The sequence below is a fragment of the Rhinolophus sinicus genome, chromosome 10, assembly GCF_057876585.1.
Source record: "Rhinolophus sinicus isolate RSI-liver-muscle chromosome 10, RSI-T2T, whole genome shotgun sequence".
NCBI classification, from domain to species: domain Eukaryota; kingdom Metazoa; phylum Chordata; class Mammalia; order Chiroptera; family Rhinolophidae; genus Rhinolophus; species Rhinolophus sinicus.
Window position 1 is genome coordinate 13521272 of NC_142510.1, and position 22640 is coordinate 13543911.

The following is a 22640-nucleotide window of genomic DNA, read 5'->3' on the forward strand; positions in this document are numbered from 1 at the left end:
GATAAAACTGGTTTTAGACAAAAAATAGGGATGATTCTCTCAGACCACGCTGATGTTAATAGAGAGAAGCGTCCTTTTCTTTCTTCTATGTGAAACTTGAAATGAGGAAAAGCAATTCTAGTGTAAATCATGCAAGTGCTATAATTACTATAAATAAGAAAATTCAAGAAGATTCAATCACTGTATAGAATGGTAAAGTACCAACTCATTCTTATATCATATTGTTAAATAAACTGTGTGCAACAGACAAAAAGGTGGTCCTTGAATTCATGTACATGGTCTTAACACTTAGTGTTCGGGGGTTTTTTGTTATGGAAATGCTGTTTTCACACATTTTATTTGGACTATGCATGTGTTTTTTTCCCCATGGTATAGAAAGTACCGCTTAAAATTGATATAAATTACTGAAGTCTTTAACATGTATTCTGTTCTTTAAGATCCCTGTAAGAATGTTTCAAGTTTTTATTTATTTATATATATTTTTGGAGTCTGTTCTTTGTAAGACATGATTCTGGTTGTTTGCTCATAGAGGCGAGGCGGGGGCTGAGGTCCTGGTGGCCATGCGGGTGGCAGCTGGGCTCAGCCAAGGCCTGGAAGATTCTCTTTCCAGTGACCGAGATGGTCAGCTCAGTGACGGCTGCACACATCAGTGCTCACAGGAGGGCTTCACCCACAAAATTAGGGACACGAATGGGTCAGAAACAGCACTTTGCCGCGTATCCACCTCCTGTCAGCCACTACGCCCCCAAAAACTAGAGTACAGGGTTCCTGCAGTTTTCCCCCCAACCCCCCTTCCTGCATACAGATCCCAGAAGTGATGCAAAGGGTGCTCAGAAAAGTCTCCTAGGAGGAGCTCTTCCATCCAAATCTGCCCACCTCTTTTACGTCCTCCTCCGCCTCAGTTGCTTAAGGCTGTAACTTGGGGGTCACCCTTGACCCCTTCCTCCTGGAAGCATTCCCTGACAATGTCCCCTCCAACGCCCCAACTATGTCCAGGCCCCAAGGAGGACACTATCCTGCTTCCTGTATTTTGCAGCTCCTGTCACAATCTCTAGTGACCCTGTTTTAGTACAACGTGGCGGTGAGGCTTTAGTGTGCCTCACAATCATCTGAGGAGCTGCCTGGACCCCACTTGAGGCGAGGCCAGAGAATGTGCATTTTACCTGGCTCGGTCCTCTGTGAGAAAGGGAGTCGGTCTGAATCCCCAACTAGACTCTGAGCTCCAGCAGGGCAAGAGAAATGAAACGAATGGCCCAGTTTTGCTGGTGGGTGTTGGCTCCAGGATTCGCGTGTTGGTGTAGACAAGTCAAGCCTGAATCCTCCCTTTCACTCCTTTTAGCTCTTGGGCCTGCCTCGGTTGGAAGAGACTGACTTCCAACGGTCTGGACGGGCGGCCGGGGGCTTATAAAGACCCCAGAGACATTGTTTCTGCCCGGGAGCCGGGCTTTCAAACCCCCCCTTGTGAGGGATGCACAAAACGAGGCCCAGCTTCCTGGGAGTGTCTGGGGCGGCTGCGCGCCCGGCCTGTCGCCCTTGACAACGAGGCAGAAGGTCACGGAGGTCCCGCCCGCCTGCACGACGATCCCACGCGTGCCACGGAGGCCCCGCCCAACCGCCGGCGCAGGCAGCGGACCATACGGCCCGGCGCGCGCACTGTGACGTCACTGCCCCGCCTGAGAGAGGCCCCGCCCCGGGCGTGTGCGGAAGCGCTGATCGCTCGGGAGGAAGGAGACGGCGCAGGAGGTAGGGGCGCTGCTGTGTCTCTCTCATGGGGTGAACCAGGCTGCTGTGGGCCCCCCACCCCGTAGATGGTCACAGACTCCCATCCAGTCCTCACCCGGCCTGCCAGTGTCGGCGTCTGGGACAGTCCCCGCAGGAGTGGCTCTGTGATCTCGGGGTGGGGCACAGAGCGGGGCCTCTGTCATGCCTCTGTCTTTATTTTCTCTTTCTCCAGCCTCCTTTTGTCTTGTCCGCCTCTCACTCCCTACCGCTGGGAGTTTCACGTCTTTTCTATGAAACTCTTATCAGTGCTGCCCATAGGGTTCCATTCTCTGCGCGTTGTCTCAGTCTCCCGATGCAGGGGGCTTTTTGAAAGCTGGGCAGGGGGCATTTTGTCTCTGTGGTTTGAGCCCAGGGCCTTCCTCATGGTGAAGGCCTCTCAGCCCTAGCGTCCTGCTGGGCCACCCTGCAGAGCTCTGGGACACACTGAGGGCACCCAGTAGCAACCCTGGGGAGTGGGGGGCCGGTATATAAACTCAGGTCTGTGGTACTTCGGACAGTCGCGTGGCGCCTGGGAAGAAATGGGCACAGCCTCAGTCATTCCTTCACTGTCAGGCTTCCCAGGCCAGGCGTGGGGCAGGGTAGCTGGGTGCCATTGCCACAAGGCAGAGGAAGGAGGGAAAGAGGGTCCACCGACACAGCCAGGAGCCTTGGGCGGCCCCAGAGCCACACACCCTGTGTGTGCGTGAGCCTGTGTGCTCACAGTGTGAGACAGCAGGTGGGGAAGGGCCAGAGGGGCCCTGGAAGAGGCTGGGGTCAGGGCGAGGAGGTGGATCCTGTCGTCTCTAGAGCCTTCTGGGCTTTGGGGTAGTTCCCAGAAGAGAAGCTTTCGGGGGGCGGCTGGGATGTCTGCTCACGCTGGGCCGAGTGCTGACGCGGGCCTGTGCCTTTTCCTTGTCCACAGGACTACGACCTTTGCATCAACTGCTACAACACAAAGAGCCACACACACAAGATGGTGAAGGAGGGGCTGGGCCTGGACGACGAGGGCGGCAGCCAGGGTGAGCCACAGTCCAAGAGCCCGCAGGAGTTGCGGCGCCTGAATATCCAGCGCTGCATCCAGTCCCTGTTGCACGCCTGCCAGTGCTACAACACCAAGTGCTCGCTGCCGTCCTGCCAGAAGATGAAGCGTGTTGTGCAGCACACCAAGGCCTGCAAGCGCAAGACCAACGGAAGCTGCCCGGTGTGCAAGCAGCTCATCGCCCTCTGCTGCTACCATGCCAAACACTGCCAAGAAAACAAATGCCCTGTGCCGTTCTGCCTCAACATCAAACACAAGCTCCGCCAGCAGCAGATCCAGCACCGCCTGCAGCAGGCGCAGCTCATGCGCCGACGGATGGCCAACGTGAACACCCGCAACGTGCCTCAGCAGAATCTGCCTTCCCCTACCTCAGCACCGCCCGGGACCCCCACGCAGCAGCTCAGCACGCCCCAGACACCACAGCTCACCGCCAACCCCAGCCCTCTCCTGTGAGCATGTCACCAGCCGGCTTTCCCACCGTGGCCCGGACTCAACCCCCCACCATGGTGTCCACTGTGAAGCCCACCAACCAGGTGCCGGCCCCGCCGCCCCACACCCAGTCCCCACCCGCAGCGGTGGAGGCGGCCCCGCAGATCGAGGGTGAGGACCAGCAGCAGCAGCACCTGTACCAGGTGAATATCAACAATGGCATGCCCCCGGGCCGCACGGGCATGGTGACACCGGTGGGCCAGATGGCCCCCGTTGGCCTGAACGTGCCCCGGCCCAGCCAGGTCAGTGGGCCCATCATGCCCAACCTGCTGCCCGGGCAGTGGCAGCAGGCACCCATCCCCCAGCAGCAGCTGATGCCAGGCCTGCCCAGGCCCGTGATGTCCACTCAGGCCCAGCCTGCTGTTGCCGGGCCGCGGATGCCCAGTGTGCAGCCGCCGCGGAGCATCTCACCCGGCGTCCTGCGGGACCTGCTGCAGACCCTGAAGTTGCCCAGCTCCCCGCAGCAGCAGCAGCAGCAGGTGCTCAAAATCCTCAAGTCAAACCCGCAGGTGATCACAGCTTTCATCAAAGATCGCACGGCCAAGTATGTGGCCAGTCATCCCAGCCTCCAGGCCCAGCCTGGCCTGCTGCCCCAGCCTGGCCTGCAGCCCCAGCCTGGCCTGCAGAACCTGAACGCTATGCAAGTCGGCGGGCCACAGCTTGGCGTGCCCCCGCAGCAGCAGGCAATGGGAGACTGAACCCGCAGGCCAGATCCTGAACATCATGAACCCAAGGCACATCCAGTCCCTGGTGCTCACCTGCCAGTGCCGCAACGCCAACTGCCCGCTACCTTCCTGCCAGAAGATGATGCACGTCGTGCAACACACCTAGGGCTCCAAGCGCAAGACCAAAGGAGGCTGCCCGGTGTGCAAGCATCTCATCGCCGTCTGCTGCTACCATGCCAAACACTGCCAAGAAAACAAATGCCCTGTGCCGTTCTGCCTCCGCGTCAAACACAAGCTCCGCCAGCAGCAGATCCTGCACCGCCTGCAGCAGGCGCAGTGTGCTCCCACAGCAGCCTAGCCGTCCTTCCCCCCCAACCTTTCCCTAAGGAAAGAAGTTGTGGGAATGTGTCTTTCTGGGGTTGAGTTTATAATATCCTGAGTCTTTCCATCTGGTCGTCAAGAGACGGGTCTGCGGTCAAAGATTCCTCACGGGAGGGACAACTCAAGCCAGACGGGACCCCGTTGAGACCCCAATGAGCTGCTATAAGAAATAATAAAAAGGAGCCTTGCCCCTCCTTCCTCCTGTTCTTGTGGGAAGCTGCTGCTTGCCTCTGCTACTCCCTCTCACCTTATTGTGAGAGAGGCCCATTAGAGCGATAAGATGTAGCTCTTACTGCTCAGCTTATGGGACACTTTCACCGAGAGAGACTCTCCCCCAGGGTGGTGCATACCGCACCTTAGTCATTTTGGGATGACATGCTTCGGCTGCTTTGCGACAGATAATTGGGTCTGGAAATCATTTTTTTAAAATGGTGTAAGAGTTTCACAGACCCTGCCTCTAATCATGTGATGCTCATTGTTTTTAATCAATAAATACTGTCAGTGACCCGATTCGGGGCTCCAGTCTCTTGAGGCTGCGAGTCCCTTGGTCCTCTGTGATTTAACTGTATATGAGTCTGTCTCTTTATTATAGTTTAACCCTCGCCTTCCCACGGCTTGTGTTGTGCAGGTCGCAACAGCGCAGCTCATGCGCTGACGGATGGCCATCATGGACACCTGCAACGTGCCTCAGCAGAGTCTGCCTTCCCCTAACTCAGCACCACCCGGGACCCCCACGCAGCAGCCCAGCACGCCCCAGACACCACAGCCCACCGCCCAGCCCCAGCCCTCGCCTGTGAGCATGCCACCAGACAGCTTCCCCAGCGTGGCCCGGACTGAGCCCCCCACCACGGTGTCCTCCGGGAAGCCCACCAACCAGGTGCCAGCCCCGCCGCCCCCTGCCCAGCTCCCACCCGCAGCAGTGGAGGCGGCCCCGCAGATCGAGGGTTAGGCCCAGCAGCAGCAGCACCTTTACCAGGTGAACATCAACAATGGCATGCCCTGGGGCCGCACGCGCATGGTGACCCCGGTGAGCCAGATGGCCCCCGTTGGCCTGAACGTGCCCCGGCCCAGCCAGGTCAGTGGGCCCGTCATGCCCAACCTGCTGCCCGGGCAGTGGCAACAGGCGCCCATCCCCCAGCAGCAGCCGATGCCGGGCATGCCCAGGCCGGTGATGTCCACGCAGGCCCAGCCTGCCGTGGCCGGGTCGCGGATGCCCAGTGTGCAGCCGCCGCGGAGCATCTCGCCCGGCGCCCTGCAGGACCTGCTGCGGACCCAGAAGTCGCCCAGGTCCCGGAAGCAGCAGCAGCAGCAGGTGCTCAACAGCCTCAAGTCAAACCCGCAGTTGATGGCAGCTTTCATCAAACAGCGCACGGCCAAGTATGTGGCCAGTCAGCCCGGCCTCCAGCCCCAGCCCGGCCTGCATGTCCTCCCTTTCACTCCTTTTAGCTCTTGGGCCTGCCTCAGTTGGAAGAGACTGACTTCCAACCGTCTGGACGGGCGTCCGGGGGCTTATAAAGGCCCCAGAGATATCGTTTCTACCCGGGAGCCGCGCTTTCAAACCCCCCCTTGTGAGGGATGCACAAAACGAGGCCCAGCTGCCTGGGAGTGTCTGGGCGGCTGCGCGCCCGGCCTGTCGCCCTTGACAACGAGGCAGAAGGTCACGGAGGCCCCGCCCACCCGCCGGCGCAGGCAGCGGACCGCACGGCCCGGCGCGCGCTGTGACGTCACTGCCCCGCGCCCGAGAGGCCACGCCCCCGGCATGCGCGGTAGCGCTGGACGCTCGGGAGGAAGGATATGGCGCGCGAGGTGCGGGCGCTCGTGCTGTGGGGACGTCGCCTGCGGGCGCCCGCGCTAGCTGTCGCCTCGGGAGGTGAGGGAGGCCTGACCGGCGGGCCGGGGCGGGTATGCGCGGCCCCCGAGACTGAGCCCGTTTCGTCTTCTGTGTAGACGCGGGAAAGGCACCCTTCGCGCGGCGTGGGAGACTGAGATTTACGTGCCAAACGCGCGGCGAACGCCGAGCGCTCGGTGCGTCGTGGTCCCACCTGCCTTAGCTCCGCGCTGCCCGGGTGTTCCCAGGAGGCAACGCGGCGGAACCCCGGCGTGTGTGACCACGACAGGAGCTTCTCCTGGGGCTGGGGTGAGGCGGAGGGGTCGCGGGCTCCGCTGCTGGAGCCAAAGGCAGTTTCGCGGAGTGAAAGCCGAGGGTGCGTGTGCGCTCGCAACGGACTTCAGGGTGAACACTTAAGTCCCTAGTTGCGCTTTTCTTTCTCCTCGCCACCAAGGTGTTTTTATACACGTGTGATGCATTAGCCACTTGTTCACTCGACGCAAACCTGAGTGTCCACTCCGCCCGACATGACACACAGCAACGAATCAAACGGAGAACCGGCGCCCTGGGCACTCGTGCAGCCGGTGGGCTCTTGTGTGGTTAACCGTCATGTCCCCTGGGCCTGGGGTTGGTAGGTGCTGAAATGTTGAAAAAAAGAGTGACAGTAGCCTGCGTTCTCACTGTCCGCTCGGAAGTATCCACGGGTGAATGCGTTGGCTTTTCTTCCAGGCTCAGCACAGTTAACACATATAAATAGACGTATCTGACTCTCTTTGGGTAAAACGGCCTAAACCATATATGCATTGTGCTGTAGAATTTTTTTAAAATTCCCAGCCTGGCTTACACATCTTTTCGTCAGTATGCTCCGGTCTACGGCTTTCCAGTGGCTGCATAGTATCCTATACTATGGACATACCAGCATTTATTTAGTTAACGTTGTCCTGTTAATGGACATAATAAAGATAATTTCCGGGTTTTTTCCCTGGTTATTACAAGGCTGTGTAGAAAGGGAGACTATTTAAATCTTTGTGCACATGTATATTTCTTTAGAATTAGAGAATTCAAGTTTTAGAATTGGTGGTTCAGAGCGTGTGCATATTAGAAATATTAGGCTGATGTTACCAAATGACTGTCCAAAAAGGTTTTATCATCATGTTCCCATTAGCAGTGAATGAGACTCGACCTATGTATCAGGGTATCTTCTTCAACACTGGCTGTTACCTCTTTCCAAAACCATGGTTTATACACTATTTCTTGTTTATTTACATTTGCATGGATACTATTAAGAATGTTTTCATTTGTTTAATGGCCATTTGTATATCTTCTGTGAATTAACTTTTAATAGCTTTCACTCTTTTTTCTGTTACCTGCGTTTTAAATTTTGGTGTAGTCTTTTTTAACCATGATTTTTAAAAATATCATGGACTAATGTAATGGATAAGAGTGTTACCGGCATAGGGGCCCTTCCCACTCTAAGGATAGAAATCAAGAGAGTGGCAACAGGGTTTTGTGGAGAGAAAGGTTTATTAAAATGAAAGCCTGATGCACGAAGGGAGCGCGCTCTGAAAGAGAATGGATGTGGCTCCGGGAGGTTGACAGGTACCAAGGTTTTAGACGCTCTTGAGGGCCACTCCTTTCTCTTCTCATTTCCCTCTCCTAAAGTATGTAGAAGCGGGTCGTGCACTGCCTGCGCAGTGTACCCACGTGCTACTTCCTGTGTTGCACGTCTCATTAGCACACTCGGTCTCCGCCTAGGAGAGTGTTTTTTTTTACTATGACAATGAGAAAGTTAACTATAGGGCAGCTCTTTTAACTAATGCACATGCGCGACTTTAGAAACTTCCTGAGCCCAGCAATTAAGGTTCTGTCCCCTCTTTGTTGCTTATTGGCTGGCGGATGTGTCAAGTTACTGTTGCATGACTATTCTATATGACCACAGACTGCAAGACAACTGAGTTGTGACACTGTTGCTTGTATCTTTTGATGAAAGGGCTCAAGCATTGTTTTATCAGAGTATATCCTTGTATGTGTTTTGCAGAAAAAGTGTCTAGAAAGATTTTTATTTTGCCCTTGTACTTGGATAGTGGTTTGGCTGGGTATTGCATTCCAGGACAAAATAATTTTCCTTCAAAGAGTAATGATATTGGTCTGTTGTCTTCTAGCACCCTTATTACAGATGAGCAATTATTATCCATTTGATTCTTGTTTCTTTAATAGCTGACTTGATTTTTTCTTTCCCTTTCTCTGGAGGTTTAGTTTTTTCCCTCTTATTCATGTTTTAAAATGTTTTGATTGTGTGTTTGTAGTTCATTCTTTGTATCACGTAGTGTTCCTTCCGTTGTGAACATATGTCAGTTTTCAGGCCAGCCAAATTTTGTTGTCTGTTTTTTTCATCTCTTTTCCTTAATAATCTGTGTCCTCTGCTGCAACTTCTGTTGCAGTGGTTCAAGCATTCTTTTGCCGGAATCTAAGATACAGAACCTGTTCTTGGAAGCCTTCTGTATTGCACATGCCCTTGACATTGTCAACTATGTGGATAAGTGTGAAGGCACAGTGGTTAGGATGGATTGAGTGATGGGTGAATTTAGCCAAGAAAATATACAATGTGGGAAAAGAATATGGTTATAAGAGAATTCACCTCTAAAGAAAATTCAAGCATTGCAAATTTGTTTATTTCCCAAAATGAACCCCCCCTTGCCCTGGCTGGCCGAAACCTCACATTCAGTACTTTTAGTTATTTATTGATTTATTTTGCTTCTTCCCTCTGCTCTCACTTTGGGATACTGTTTAATTTCTCTGTGCTGCAGCCTTCGTAAGAATTCAGGCAAATTTCTGATATTTCCAGGCTCTTTTTGGGAGGAGGAGAGGAGTAGCACTTGCTGGTGAGATTTCAATCTTATCTGTGAAACAGCTATTTATACTGCTGATAGGATGTGATGATACAGGCTTCAGTCCTTAACTGCTTAGACTTTGAGTGGCATTGTCATCTGTATAAACCGTGGTGCTGGGGCTTAGGGTACCAGGTGGGCCTTTAGCATGAGGGCATGAGATGCTTGGTTGTGGGGGAGGAGGGAGAAAGGAGGGGGGCTGAGTTATCTGAGCCATCTGCAGCAGATCAAACCACCCACAGGTAATACAATAACAAAGGCCTTATTAGTTACCGGCTGAGTGGTTGGCCAGAACTAAGACAAAAGAAAAATCTCCAAGTGTTTTTCTACCGCTGGGCAAGAAGAGAGGAATGAAGTTTGAAGGAAGAGGGGGGAAAGACAGGTTGATGAGAAAACAGTGTAGGAAAATAAACATTTTTCTCCCCGCCCCTGTCAAACACCAGGTTGTAAACAGGGCAAAGGTGAATTTGTTTTGGTTTAATAAGCGAGGGAGGAAATTAATTTTAATACTGTAGCTTGAAATTAATGTGCTTTAATATTTGATAATAGTATTTTCTCAGGGTTTGCAAAAAATTCTTGGTTATTTATGCACACTTATTTTTCCATATAAATTTTAGAATTAGCTTGCATAGGTCAAAAAAAAATCCCGTTTGAGTTTTCGTTGGAATCATGTAAAAAAATACAGACTAAATTAGAGAATTGACATCTTTAAATATTTACTCTTCCTATTCAAGGACGTTTACCCAAACTTTTTATATCCCTTTGTAAACGTGTTTTATGTCCACAGTACATTTTTTTAGTGTGTTTTGTAATTGGCCAATTTTTATAAATAAGTTATTTTGTAAATAGGTTATTGATATACATAGCATGAAATTCAGAAGCCACAAAGGTGTGTGCTGTGAGAAGCACCTCTCGCTCACTGCTACCCCCAGATACCAGTTCTCTTTCTGGTGGTAGCGCCCTTTGCCAGTTTCTTGGGTGTTCTCACGGAGATATGCTTGGCTTATGAGAATAATTTACGTGTATGTGTACACACACATTCGCCTTACCTGTCTATGTGTCAGAGCATTCCATTATATATATGTAATTTATTTACTAATCCTCTACTGGTGACCCCCAGCCAGCTCATTAACCCCTGACCCCAGAGACTAGATCCTCATCTGGTCTGTTTGGGCCTTCATGTCACCCCAACATTGACAGTCGGTGGCAGAGCCTAGCCCTTTTGTGACATCCACTTTGTTTTTAGAGTTTAATTATTGTTTTGAGTAATTAAGTATTTGACTAAAAAGGTATCCAGTGAGAAGTCTTGCTCTCAGCGCAGTACCCCTCTCCTCCACTCCCACCCTTATAGGTTGTCACGATTATTAGTTGCTTGTATGTCCTGTCAGTGTTTACATGAAGACAGTGAGTATAGAGACCAGTGTACGTCTTCCACAAGGACATACGTTTTTCTGTATTCTGTTCTTCCTTTACTAGATCTTGGAGAGCTTGCTTTATTAGCACAGAGAGTTCCTTCGTTTTTTGATTTTGTTTTTTGTTTTAGTAGCCACATACTAATAGTAATTGCTGGTTGGGAAGCAAGCAATTGTCCTTTGTAGAGGGACATTTAGGTGTTTCCAGGCATTTGTTGTTATATACAGTGTTATGATGTTACGGTGTATGGCCTTTCATGTCTTTCTGTACAGGTTCAGGTGTATCCGTAGCATAAAGTCCCCAAATGGAATTGCCAGATTAGAGGGTTATATGCATTTTGTAATCTTGACCAATTCGGCCCAATCGGCTTCCACTGGGCTCAGGCTGTTTCCTGCTGCCGTGAACAGTTTCCAGAAGTACTGTCGGAAAATTGCTCCTGGAAGAAATTCTGTGCAGTCCTGTTGGCATCTCTCACTTCATCTGAGCTGGTGAAGATGAACTGGTGTGAACGGGAGCACAGTGCCAAAGAGGGGGCCTAAACTGGGCGGTGGGGGGGGGTTATTGATTGAGTTGGGCTGGGCCTGCCAGGCCCTGCCCTCTTGAAGCAGCTGCTTCATACCTCCAGGCCTGGCTCCAGCTTGGATTTACATACCCCTCCAGGTGGCCTGTGAGGAGATCCAGCCCCCCCCAATCACCCCCCCACCCCACCCCCCAGGCAGCACCACCGGGAGCTCCTCTGCTTACTCAGGCGAAGTTCTGAGAGGCTGTGTGTGCATCTCTCTTTGCAAGTTTAAAGTGACTGGGGCTGAAGCTTGTGGCCAGGCTCCTGCTCGTGCCCCCAAGCTTTCTTTTCTTCTTCCTCTTTTCTGTCTAAAAAGGAATGCGTACAAGAAATACAAGAAATGCCACAAGCTGGATTATAGCAGCAGCTTTAAATGAGCAGCACAGAAAAGAAGTGCTCTGAATTCATAGTAGGGAGAGATTACTGTGAACTCGGGACAGGATGCGGATGGAAGATAGGGCCCCACGCGGGGTCCTGAAGCAGCTCAGGTGAAAGATGGGATGTGGTTGCAGGTAGAGGAAAGAGCATGAACTCTGGTGTGTGTGTGTGTGTGTTGTGAAATTTGAATTACTGGTGCTTCCCATTTTGTGTGACCCCAAACCACCAAATAGATTAACACTGAGACATTGTAGCCTGACACTGAGGTTTGTGGTTTCCCCATAGGATGTAGAGGAAACATGAAGACAGATACTGTGCAGAGAGTGTGTTTGTATCTGGTTCAGGCAGATTTATTGCATTATTGGTTTATTCTTAAAGTCATTGTAGAAAGTTCTGTTAACCTGAAATCGCATCTGCTCTTAATTAGGTGCTCTTGACTAATGTAATCTTGCAATTATGTTGGAAAGTCTTGGAGTCCTGATTGGAAATATAGATTGCTTATTTTTTCCCTTTTCCAAACCATGAGGACTTACAAGAGTCCCATTATAAACAATACTGAGTACTAAGTGGGGATAAAACAAAAGGAATAGGAAAAATAAAACATGGGAAACTGGTTTAATCTTGGAGTGAGGAAAGGCTTTATAGGCAAGACTAAGTTTCTTAATACATAAAGAGCTCTTACAAATCAATAAGAAAAAGATGGAAAATGTAAGTAGAATGATGATCAGAGGATATCAACAGCCCATTGACAAGGAATATTTAAAAAATATGGATAGATGCTGAATCTTGCTCATAATAAGAGAAATGTAAATGAAAACTACGGTGAAATTTTTACCTGACTGACAGACTAAGATTCAAAAGTCTCCTAACAACACTGTGTTGGCAGGAGTGTGGGGTGGTGCCCACATTCACGTGCTGCCGGGGGGATGGGAACTGGTCCAGTCCTCTGCAGGGCAACTGGGCAGCGTCCACCACAGTTTAAACTGGACGTAACCTTGGACCTGCTGATTCCACTTCTAGATGTTTGCCGAGATGTAGATTGTGCATAAATGAAATGGCACATGTACAAGAATATCCTTAAAGCACTCTTTTTTTATTTTGAAACATTTTATTTTGAAATAACTTCATACTCTACAGAGAATGTGACAAAAATAGTACTCTGGGTTCCCCTCCCCTTCACCAAGTTTCCCCTGACGATATCTTACATAACCGTGGTACAGCTATTGACAACTGAAATAACACCGATACAACACTATTTAGGAATCTGCTGATCTGATTCGCATTTCGCCAGTATTCCTGCCGAGGTCCTTTTTCTGGTCCAGGGTCCTCCACTGCGCAGTTGTGTCTCCTCCAGTCTGTGAGGTTCCTCAGTCTGTTTCTCTGGGATCCTGATGCCTTTGAATAGTACTGGCCAGATTTTTTGTTTCCTTTTTGTTGTGGCCGGTTAATTTTATAGGAGGTCCCTCAATTTGGGTTTGTCTGATGTTTCCTTATGATTAGATGGAGATACATTTTTGGCAACACGACAGAAGGGAGGCCGTGCCCTCTCACCACACCAGACGTTGCAGGGTATTGACTTAGTTACGGGGTATCTGCCTCTTTCTCTATAGTAAACTTCTGTTTTTTGCTTTAAAGTCAGTAAGTGTCTTGTGGGGGATGCTTTGAGATTATGCAAATATTCTGCTTCTGGTGGACGTTTAAACATCCGTCAACAATTTATACCTGTCACAACTGTTAGGTGATTGTCTATTTCCGTCATTCCTTATCAGTTATTAATTGCAATTCTGTAAGAAAGAGGTCCTTTCTCCCTCCCTTTATTTATTATTTATTTAACTATGGACTCGTAAATGTCTGTTTTATTAGTCGGTTTACAGTCCATTACCTTAGTATTTTGTTGCTCAGCTTGTCCTAGATTTTGCCGTCGGGAGCACCTTCCGTGTGCAGCCTGTGTCCTCTTGGCGTGCCCCTTCGTTCCTGAGTCCTTCATCACTTTCTGACACCACAAGTGTGTGTTCTCCAGTGGCCCTGGTTCCTTTCATTGGAGAATGATGTTTACGGACCAAATGGTGCCAGGGAAGGTGACCACCCACCCCGGTTTGCCCAGGACGAAAGTGCTTTTGGGGACCTGGGACTTTCGAGTGGGCAGTTTCGAAACTGTCGTTCTCTTTGGTGCCAGGTGTGCTCAGGGCTACCAGGGTGTCGCCGCCTCTGGGCCTGTGAGTGGGCAGGCCTAGGACATACATGTATGTGCATTCACACACATACATGGACCGCAACATCTTGGACGTGTACGTTCGATTTGTGTGTATTTGAAGAATCATGAGTTCACACTGTGCCTCCAGTTGCCTCCAGTTACACGGTTCTTCTCGGCCTCCCTTCTCCTTATTTGTAACTTTTCTCCTGAGCCAGGATTCACAGGCACTTGCTCTTAATATGTCCTAGAGCCGTTTCAGGATTGCTGACAATTCCACTGCAGAAATTGTATGCATTCCCTTTGGAGGTTCGCGTCACAATATACAGTCAGAATAGTATGTTCTGAAGTTCCTTAGGCTGATTCTTCTTCCAGGGTGGTTAGGTGGTTCGTGATGCAGCTTTGCACGGTTGTTACTGTTTGTGTTTCATTTGATGTTCCACACACACCCTGGTTGCTCTTAATTATTTAGTTTTTAGGTATGTGAATCATTACCATGGTTATGAGAGTCAGAGATCTGCAAAAAGGTATCCTCAGAAATGTCACATTCCCCTCAGCTCTGCTTCCCAGTTCCCCGTCCCTTATTCTTTCCATCCTGTCCCCACACACCCGTATGGGTTGAATTGTGCCCCCCCCCCAAAAAAAGATCTTGAAGTCATAATCCCCAGACCTGCGAGTGTGACCTTATTTGGAAACAGGGCCTTTGCAGATAATCAAGTTGAGATGAGGTCTTTAGGGTGGATGCTAATCCAGTGTGACTGTCCTTATAAAAAGGGGGAATTGGGACACAGAGATAGACACAAATAGTGAGAAGACGAGATGATGACACAGGGAGAAGAGGGCCACCCACAAGCCGAGGAGCCACCTGAGGCTTCAGAAGCAGCGAGAGAGGCTCACAGATTCTGGCTCGCAGCCTCGGAAGGAACCAGCCCTGCCAACACTTTGCTTTTGGACTTCTTGCCTCCAGAACTGTGAGATGATATGTTTCTGTTGTTTAAGCTGCCCAGTCTGTGGTGCTTTGCCAAGCAGCCACGGGAAACTGACACACTCCTTGCAAGCAACCAGTTTCTAATGTTTGAATCGTGTGCCCCAAAAAGATCCATTCAGGTCCTAACTCCTAGAATCTGTGAATGTGACCTCATTTGGAATAGAGTCTTTGCAGGTGTGGTCAGTTAAGATGAAGTCATATTGTGTTCACGTGAGCCCCAAATCTATGGTAACTGGTGTCCTTATAAGAAGAGGGAAATTTAGATACAGAGGATATATGCACAGGAAAGAGAAGACTGTGATGACAGAGGCGGAGATGGGACCGAGCCAAGGACATCAAGGATGGCCGGCAACACCAGGAGCTGGGGGGGAGGCATGGCCGGACTCTGCCTCAGAGCCAGGAGGATCAGCCCTTCCAAAACCGTGATCTCGGCCTCTGGCCCCACCACTGAGAGAGAATAAATCTGTTGTTTCTTCCACCTGGTTTGTGGGACTTGGTTACAGCAGCCCCAGGAAACGAAGACGATCTCATTCGTTTCTGGCTTATGCTTCCTGTTTCTTTTGCAGATGAGCAGAAACATAGATATTTTCCTGGATTCCCGTCTGTCTCACATGAAGGATAGCAAACAGTAGATAACTCTCTAGCACTTTGGAGCATTATTTTTAACAGCCCAAGCCTGGGCGCAGTTTAAACATCCATCGATTGAGCACTAGTTGAATACTTTTCTATTATAGTGGAATGTTCCTTGTTTGTTAAAAAGAAGCAGCAGCTCTGTATGTACTGATTTGGAATGACCTCTATGATGCGTTCCTGATTAAAATATTTATATGTGCAAGACTGGGAATACGAAAAGTATACCGGCCATAAATCAAGCACATACCCCACTGTCATCTGGGGGTTTAGAACAGGTAGTTTAGGGGGGTCTCAAAATACTGAGCCATTAGCCTCTGAATTTTTTTTTAATTTATTGGGGTGACAATTGTTAGTAAAATTACATAGATTTCAGGTGTACAATTCTGTAATACGTCATCTATAAATCCCATTGTGTGTTCACCACCCAGAGTCAGTTCTTCCATCACCATATATTTAGCCTCTGAATTTTTGTTTTCACATGATTTCTGGTTTCCTTCGGGGTAGAGATGGGTTTTTTTAGCTGAGAGGGGCAATGGAGGAATGCACCCTGTTCTTTTCTGAGGGACCAAACGACAGATGGCAAGGAAAGGACTGTTAGCAGAACACGGTGGGACAGGAAGTGAGGTAAAGGACCAGTTGAGTAAATTCTGCTGCTTTTATGCAAATGGAGTGGACCAGGGGCAGTTTACTCCGAACAAAATTCACCAACAAGGAAACTCAGCATCTCTTCTTGAGGGTGTAATGTGTTGTCTAATGTTTCGGGAGGGTGTGAACAGGGATTTAGGAAGCGCTCCCTATGTGACAAGACCAAGCTTGACGGTGTAGGGAGAGAGGGGTGAGGGCACCCCAGTGTTGGTGACCATACAAGGGGCATGAGGGGTGTTGGGCTGGGGCTTCCAGAAGAGGTAGGTTTCCGGTGGTTTGGGGGGTGGTTTGGTGGAGGGTCTGGAATACCCGCCGAAGCGTTTAGAGCTGCCGAGGCTGCGTTCAGGAATAAGTTCTCCTAAACGGGGGAAATGAGTTGGTGTCAGAAGAATATGTAGGATTTGAGGGATGGACCAGAGAGAATAGAACTTCCAGAGACTAAGCTCGAAGGCGTCAGGGAGAAGGGACTAGACGGGAGGACCGCGGGGCTGGAGGTGGGGCAGGGACCGGGGAAGTGTTCGTGCGTGTCGCTGCTGGAGGAAGACCCCAGAAGGCCGCACCTCTGTCCATTCGTGTGGCAGCCGGGGGCACGTGCTAGGAGGAGGAGAAGATGAGAGAATGTGTGAGGTGCTTCCAGCATCTGTGGAGGCTGCTCACGTGGAGATGGCAGCACCCGGCCAGTCTGTGACGGCCACGGCTGCTCTTCTCTCCTGCAGGACTCCATCCTCCTCCTCCTGGTGGCCCAGACCCTTACCCTCCTGTCAGTTCGCCTGGAGGCGCAGTGTTCTTTGTAGAACTCGCATCTAGATCTCATTCTGAGGTGAACCTGGGTCTGACTTCCCTCAAACTTCTCTCCTTTATCCCGCTCACTGCTTTCGTCCCTGATCGCTAACGTGCTTTAACGCCCAGGGACCCCCACCTTTGGCGGAGAGCCTGCGTGTGTCTCCAGATGTGTCTGAGCGCTGTCCCCGGTGGGAAGGCCACGTGGGAGCTCACCTACGGTCTCCTTGTGCCAGGGGGCCGGCTGGGAGCACAGGGGCGTCAGCACCCCTGGCCTGGTGCTGTTCGCCCAACCCTCTAAATACCGGAAGAAATACCCTGGTTTTGTTTCTTGGTTTTCAGCTGTATGGATAAAGTGAACACTGCAGTTAGGCAGAGAATTAGGTCTTTAGACTGTTTGGACATTGAGTGTTTTCTGAGTTGGGATAGATGTTTTTAAGGTATTCTGCCCAGAGATAAAGGCTAACGTCATGTTATTTATAAATACAGGATACGCTTAATGAAAAGGCAAGTTTTTACACCTCGTGGGCCTGTAGAAGTCACTCTGTTGAGTTTCAAAAGCATCAGGGTATTTCTGGGCATCCTGAATCACTCCTTTCTGTCTGGTCCGCATGTGTAGTCCACACCAGACAAGCACAGTTCAGTGACGTCTAGACTCGCCCGCGGAGGGGCTTGCATGTCTGACCTGTACCCTTGAAAGCATCGGGCGTGAAGCCACGTACTCACCGAGGCCGGTCCCCAGGCTGGCGGTCGGTCTGGAGTTGGTGCGTGCCACTGTCCCGAGGGGCTGCTAGGAAAGTTGGTTCCTGCCGGGTGCAGGGTCGGTCCTGCATGTGTTTGTAGCACGTGAAGGCAGAGGATGTGTCTGTCAGCCAGGCTGCGGGCAGCAGTGTCAAATGGACAGGTTTCCTGCCTTCCCTCGCAATGGTTCCTGGGTCCTCTCTGCTGAGCAGGTAACAGAAAACAAACGTGAGAGACTGTGACTCCCCTTCCTGGTTACGGGGAGAAGAGATCACTTGCTGGTTTTCAGTTTTTACACCCGTTTTAAAAAACTGAGTTTGGGACAGAAAAAGGAAGAAAAAGAATCAACAAAGATTCTTTAGAAGATGATGAGACAGAATATTAATATTTAAAAATTTGGATCCCTTTTAGGGCCATATTTTTTTCTCCATTTTTTTTTCATGGCAGTTACACAGTAAGTTAGGCTGGGCTGTCGTTATTCAGGCTCCTGTGGGGACAGTGGGCATTGAGGGGTGAGGGATGTTTGAGTTTTGGGGAGTTTATACGAGATCTCACCGTGGGAAGTGGCATCAGGTGGCCCTGGCTGCTTTGCCTGAGTTCTGGTACTTTCTTAGTATTGGACATATGTGAGGATGTTAGCAAATATGTCTGTGAACGAACAAATGTGGTATCCTTTTCCTGGTAACTCTCCTTTGTGCATGTTTGTCTTTTCAGGAAAGCCAGCTCTATGTCCTTGGAGGGCCCCAGTCCAGTGCAGAAGCCCCAGGCGAAACCTGGCTTCCAGCTTCCTCGTTGGCCGGCCATTCAGCTCACAGGCTGCTGAGAACCCCGAGGAGGGGTCCCTTCACTCCATCATCAGCAGCACGGAGACCGTGCAGGGTGCGTGGCCGCGCTGCCGTCTGGGAAGGCTTAGCTGTGGCTGCCTCTCCAGAGCAGGTTTTTGAGGTAGAAGCAATGATTGATGGAGCCATCCGCTCACTTCAGACGCAGGAAGGTCTCGGCTGGAGGGAGGGTTCCCCAAAACAATGAACGCATCCTGCGCTTCCGTCTTCCCAAGGAACTTCTGACTTCCAGCCTGGTGTGTCTTGCCCCCTCTGCTGGTCACGAGTGAGTTCGCGGCGGGCCACCTTCTAAGTGGTGATTCATAGCACATCTGCTAATAATCATGGAAGAGGACGGAAAGTCAGCATTGGCCCTGCCAACGCGGGAGCGCACGCTATAGTTGTCCTTTCAGTCCTAAGAAGTAGCGAGAAGCAGTCTCGAGCCGGTCCCAAAGTGGGTACAGTTCTGGCTTTCAAATGAGACAACGGTAGATTCTGTGATGTGTACGTTAAGTAGAGAGTGAGGTTTTCTTGTTGTTTTGCTTTCTAAATAATCAATTTAGAAACCACTGTTCTAAGGAGTAAAATCTGGCTTCTGGCTGTTGGAACCAGCTTGGTTCTCAGGACCGGACACTTTGGGAAGTGCCGGCCTCCGCAGTCCCGTGAGGCTCCCAGAACCCAGGCATGCGGCCTCGTTGGCCGGAGGCGGGTGAGAGCTGTGCTCCCCTTCACCCCTCTCTGTGGAGAGAGAGGGGAACCACTGGGTTTGTTTTGCTCTTAAACCTCCTGCCTGAGAGCCCCAGAGAGTTGGTTTCTTTCTTTTTTGTTCACTCCTTTGAAAAATGTTTAAAACTCATTACCATAAACTTTTTTTGAATGTTACCTAACGTAGTCTTGCACGAAAACAGAAATTTATTGGTTGTGTCTGTGATTCATTACTAGGTTCCGTTTCCAAACATGAGTTCCAGGCGGAGACAAAGAAGCTTCTGGACATTGTTGCCCGTTCCTTGTACTCAGAGAAAGAGGTGTAGTACCTATTAATCACTCCAGCACTAGCAAGGTTTCTTTTGGCAAAACTGTGTTGATACTGTTCTGGGGCCACGCCAGATAGTATGTTAGCTGTGAAAACGCATTGCATTTGGGCAGGTCCTGAGTTTAGCTACCAGCAGGAGTATTTTCACCAAAATCTATTTGGGTTTCCTACATAAATATATCCAGATGATTCTTTGAGCCAGATTGACGCTGGGAATTCATGAATTTTGCTGGTAATTTTAAAGTCCCCAGACATTGGTGCAGGGACCCTTTTGAGGTTCCTTTCTATGGGGGCATAACCACCCATAGTCTAGTGGGTATCACGCTGGAAGAGGAAGATCCCCGTGCCCTCGGGAGCAGAGCAGGGAGGGGCTACCACGGTCCTCTTGGAGGAGATGAAAACTCATCTGGGGGTGAAGGCTGTGGAAAAAGCAGAGGACAAATGAGCCATCGATGTTTCTGTGCTCATTATTGCTAGAATGCAAGCACCAAATTCCAAAGTTAAAAGGGACTTTTCAGGAAGTATTTCCAGGTTCCATTTAATATTACTATATTCACGTATCCCTCTGACAGCCAGCTCTTGTTCCCTTGGGGTCAGATCAGCCCACTTCCTCCCCTCTCTTACCTGTGTGCTGGTCTCACTGTAGGTGGAAGGCCTGTTTGAGGTAAAGGTGCTTTTCAGACACTGGCAGGTAAATGCGACCGTGGCCTTTTTTCCTCCTGAACAGGGTAGGTCTGGTTTTTGATGGTCCCACAGACTAAAGGAAGCCAGAGAGTCCTTTTTCATGGAGTAGGAGAAAGAGACGTTTGGGAAATATTTTGTAAGAGTTGGGAAAGAAGTAGTTTCTCACAGTGTTCTTTTTAAAGTTTGAGTTTACTGAACAGATTGACACCTAACTTCAGGCTTGATTTTTCGGGAGGGAACAATAGAGTCAGCGTTTGCTACACAAAGCGTGCCAGGGAGAAGTGATCGCCTTGAACCATTCCCTGACCTGCCCTGGAGAAACTGCCTTTCAGTAGAGTGGAAAGTCTTTACGGTTAAAAATTCTCCCTGACTTTTAGCAGTTGCTGCAAATGCTGTTAACCAAACAGATCCTGCAGTGTTAGCATTTTATTTCCATTTATGTAGGTGTTTATACGGGAGCTGATTTCCAATGCCAGTGACGCCTTGGAAAAACTGCGTCACAAGCTGGTGTCTGAAGGCCAAACGCTGCCAGAAATGGAGATTCACTTGCAGACCGATGCTGAGAAAGGCACCATCACGATCCAGGTACCGCCTCCTGTGTCCTCAGGCAGCACGCATCCCTGCCTCGTTCTGGTGTCAGCACTAGTCACAGAGGTGACCAGGCAGGGCCCATGGGCAGCAGCCCTCTCCACACGCACGCTGGGACAGAGGAGATGGAACTGCCGTTTTGTTACGTCTCTAGGCCCCAAATGACGTGCTGACCATCTTTACTGTTAAAATAACTCTTGTTTTAGGGGTGCCCGGGTTGCTCAGTTGGTTAGAGCTTGAGCTCTGAACAACAGGGTTACTGGTTTGATTCGCACATGGGCCAGTGAGCTGCCGCTGAGCTTCCAGAGGGTCAGCTGGGTGGCTCAGTTGGTTAGAGCGCGAGCTCTCAACAACAAGGTTGCCGGTTCAATTCCCACATGGGATGGTGGGCTGCGCCCCCTGCAACTAAAGATGTAAATGGCAACTGGACTTGGAGCTGAGCTGCAACCTCCACAACTAGATTGAAAGACAGCGGCTTGGAGCTGATGGGCCCTAGAGAAACACACTGTTCCCCAATATTCCCCAATTAAAAAATTAATAACTTTTGTTTTAATATACTATGAAAATACTTGGTCAATATAGAAAATTTGGAAAATACAAATAAGTAGAAAAGAAAATTTAAAATCACCACATCCCTCCAAGATAAGTACTGTTAACATTTTAGCATCTATTCATCTGTTTTTGGTGTTGATGCATTTATTTATATATCTAAACGCTTTTAAACTATAATTTTTAAAGGTACTCTTCATATTTTTCACTTGAAATGCATATTTCCCTGTGACTAAATATCTGTGATACCTTTTTACTCTTAGCCTGCTGTTCAGATGAACAGTTTTGCTTAGACAAAGCAATACTGTTGCTTGCTGTTGTGACCTGTAGAAAATGTTCTGGTCAGAAAGTTAGAAAGGCAAAGGGGCTTCATTCATTACAGTGGCTGGAGGGGGACATTATGTTCCCGAGACAGCTGCTTCAGGGCCTGTGTTCCCAGGGTCATGGGTAGAAGTGTGGGTGTGCTTCTCTGTGGGGGTGGCAGGGTTTGCCTCAGTGGGGTTCTGAGTGGGTATTTTTTTTTTAATTTAATTTTTAAATTTATTGGGGTGACAATTGTTAGTAAAATTACATAGTTTTCAGGTGTACAATTCTGTGTGACATCATCTATAAATCCCGTTGTGTGTTCACCACCCAGAGTCAGTTCTCCTTCCATCACCATGTATTTGATCCCCCTTACCCTCATCTCCTACCTCCCACCCCCTTTACCCTCTGGTAACCACCAAACTATTATCTGTGTCTATGAGTTTCTGTTTCTCATTTGTTTGTCTTGTTCTCTTTTGTTTTTGGTTTATATACCACATATCAGTGAAATTACATGTTTCTCTGCTTTTTCTGTCTGACTTATTTTGCTCAGCATTACTCTCTCAAGATCCATCCATGTTGTCACAAATGTTCCTATATCATCTTTTCTTACCGCTGAATAGTATTCCATTGTGTATACATACCACAACTTCTTTATCCATTCATCTATCAAAGGACATTTTGGTTGTTTCCATGTCTTGGCCACTGTAAATAATGCTGCAATGAACATTGGAGCACACGTGTCTTTTATCTATGAGTGGGTATTTACGTTCGGGCTTCCTGCCTCCACCAAGTCCACTGGTTTACCTGCTCAGGGCGTCTCTCGTGCTCGCTTGTGCACTAATTCTCTGGTCTGTGTATATGTGTGCCTTTCTTTGTTGTTGTTTTAATAAACTTTATTGAGGTATGATTTACATACAGTAAAATTCTCCAAGTTCAAGTGTACAATTTAGTGCGTGTTGACCAGTGTACACTTTCCTGTAACCACGCAAGACGATCACGGTGTCATCAACCCCACTTCTCTACCCCCAGCAAATGCTGATCTGCTTTCTGTCGCTATGGTTTTGTATTTTCTAGGATTTCATAGAAACAGAATCACACAGTAGGTAGTCTTTTCTGTCTGATTTCTTTCACTTAGTGTAATGCTTTGAGGTAAGTCCACACTGTTGCATGTGTCAGTCGTATGTTCCTTTCGGTCATGGAGAAGTATTCCACTGGATGGATGTGTATTGATGAGCATTTGGGTTGTTTCCAGTTGGGGGATGTTAGCAATACAGCTG

The 22640-nt window shown here is 49.4% G+C and overlaps 2 protein-coding genes across 2 annotated transcripts in view; both read left to right on the forward strand.

The window, feature by feature from the left end:
- Window positions 1-560: 560 nt before the first annotated feature.
- LOC141569452 (CREB-binding protein-like) lies at window positions 561-4903 on the forward strand. Its single transcript, XM_088801505.1, is given in 6 exon segments — window positions 561-694; window positions 1340-1743; window positions 1809-1897; window positions 2684-3221; window positions 3224-3980; window positions 3982-4903. Coding segments are annotated over 6 exon segments (2061 nt in total). The 3' UTR covers window positions 4121-4903.
- Window positions 4904-6052: 1149 nt separating this feature from the next.
- The window catches only part of TRAP1 (TNF receptor associated protein 1), a 32581-nt gene continuing 15993 nt past the window's right edge, over window positions 6053-22640 (forward strand). Inside the window, exons 1-4 of the mRNA XM_074322708.2 lie at window positions 6053-6205; window positions 18097-18261; window positions 19146-19228; window positions 20365-20505. Of these exons, the coding sequence (XP_074178809.2) occupies window positions 6130-6205; window positions 18097-18261; window positions 19146-19228; window positions 20365-20505 (465 nt within the window). The 5' untranslated portion in view covers window positions 6053-6129. The remainder of the gene's footprint in view (window positions 6206-18096; window positions 18262-19145; window positions 19229-20364; window positions 20506-22640) is intronic.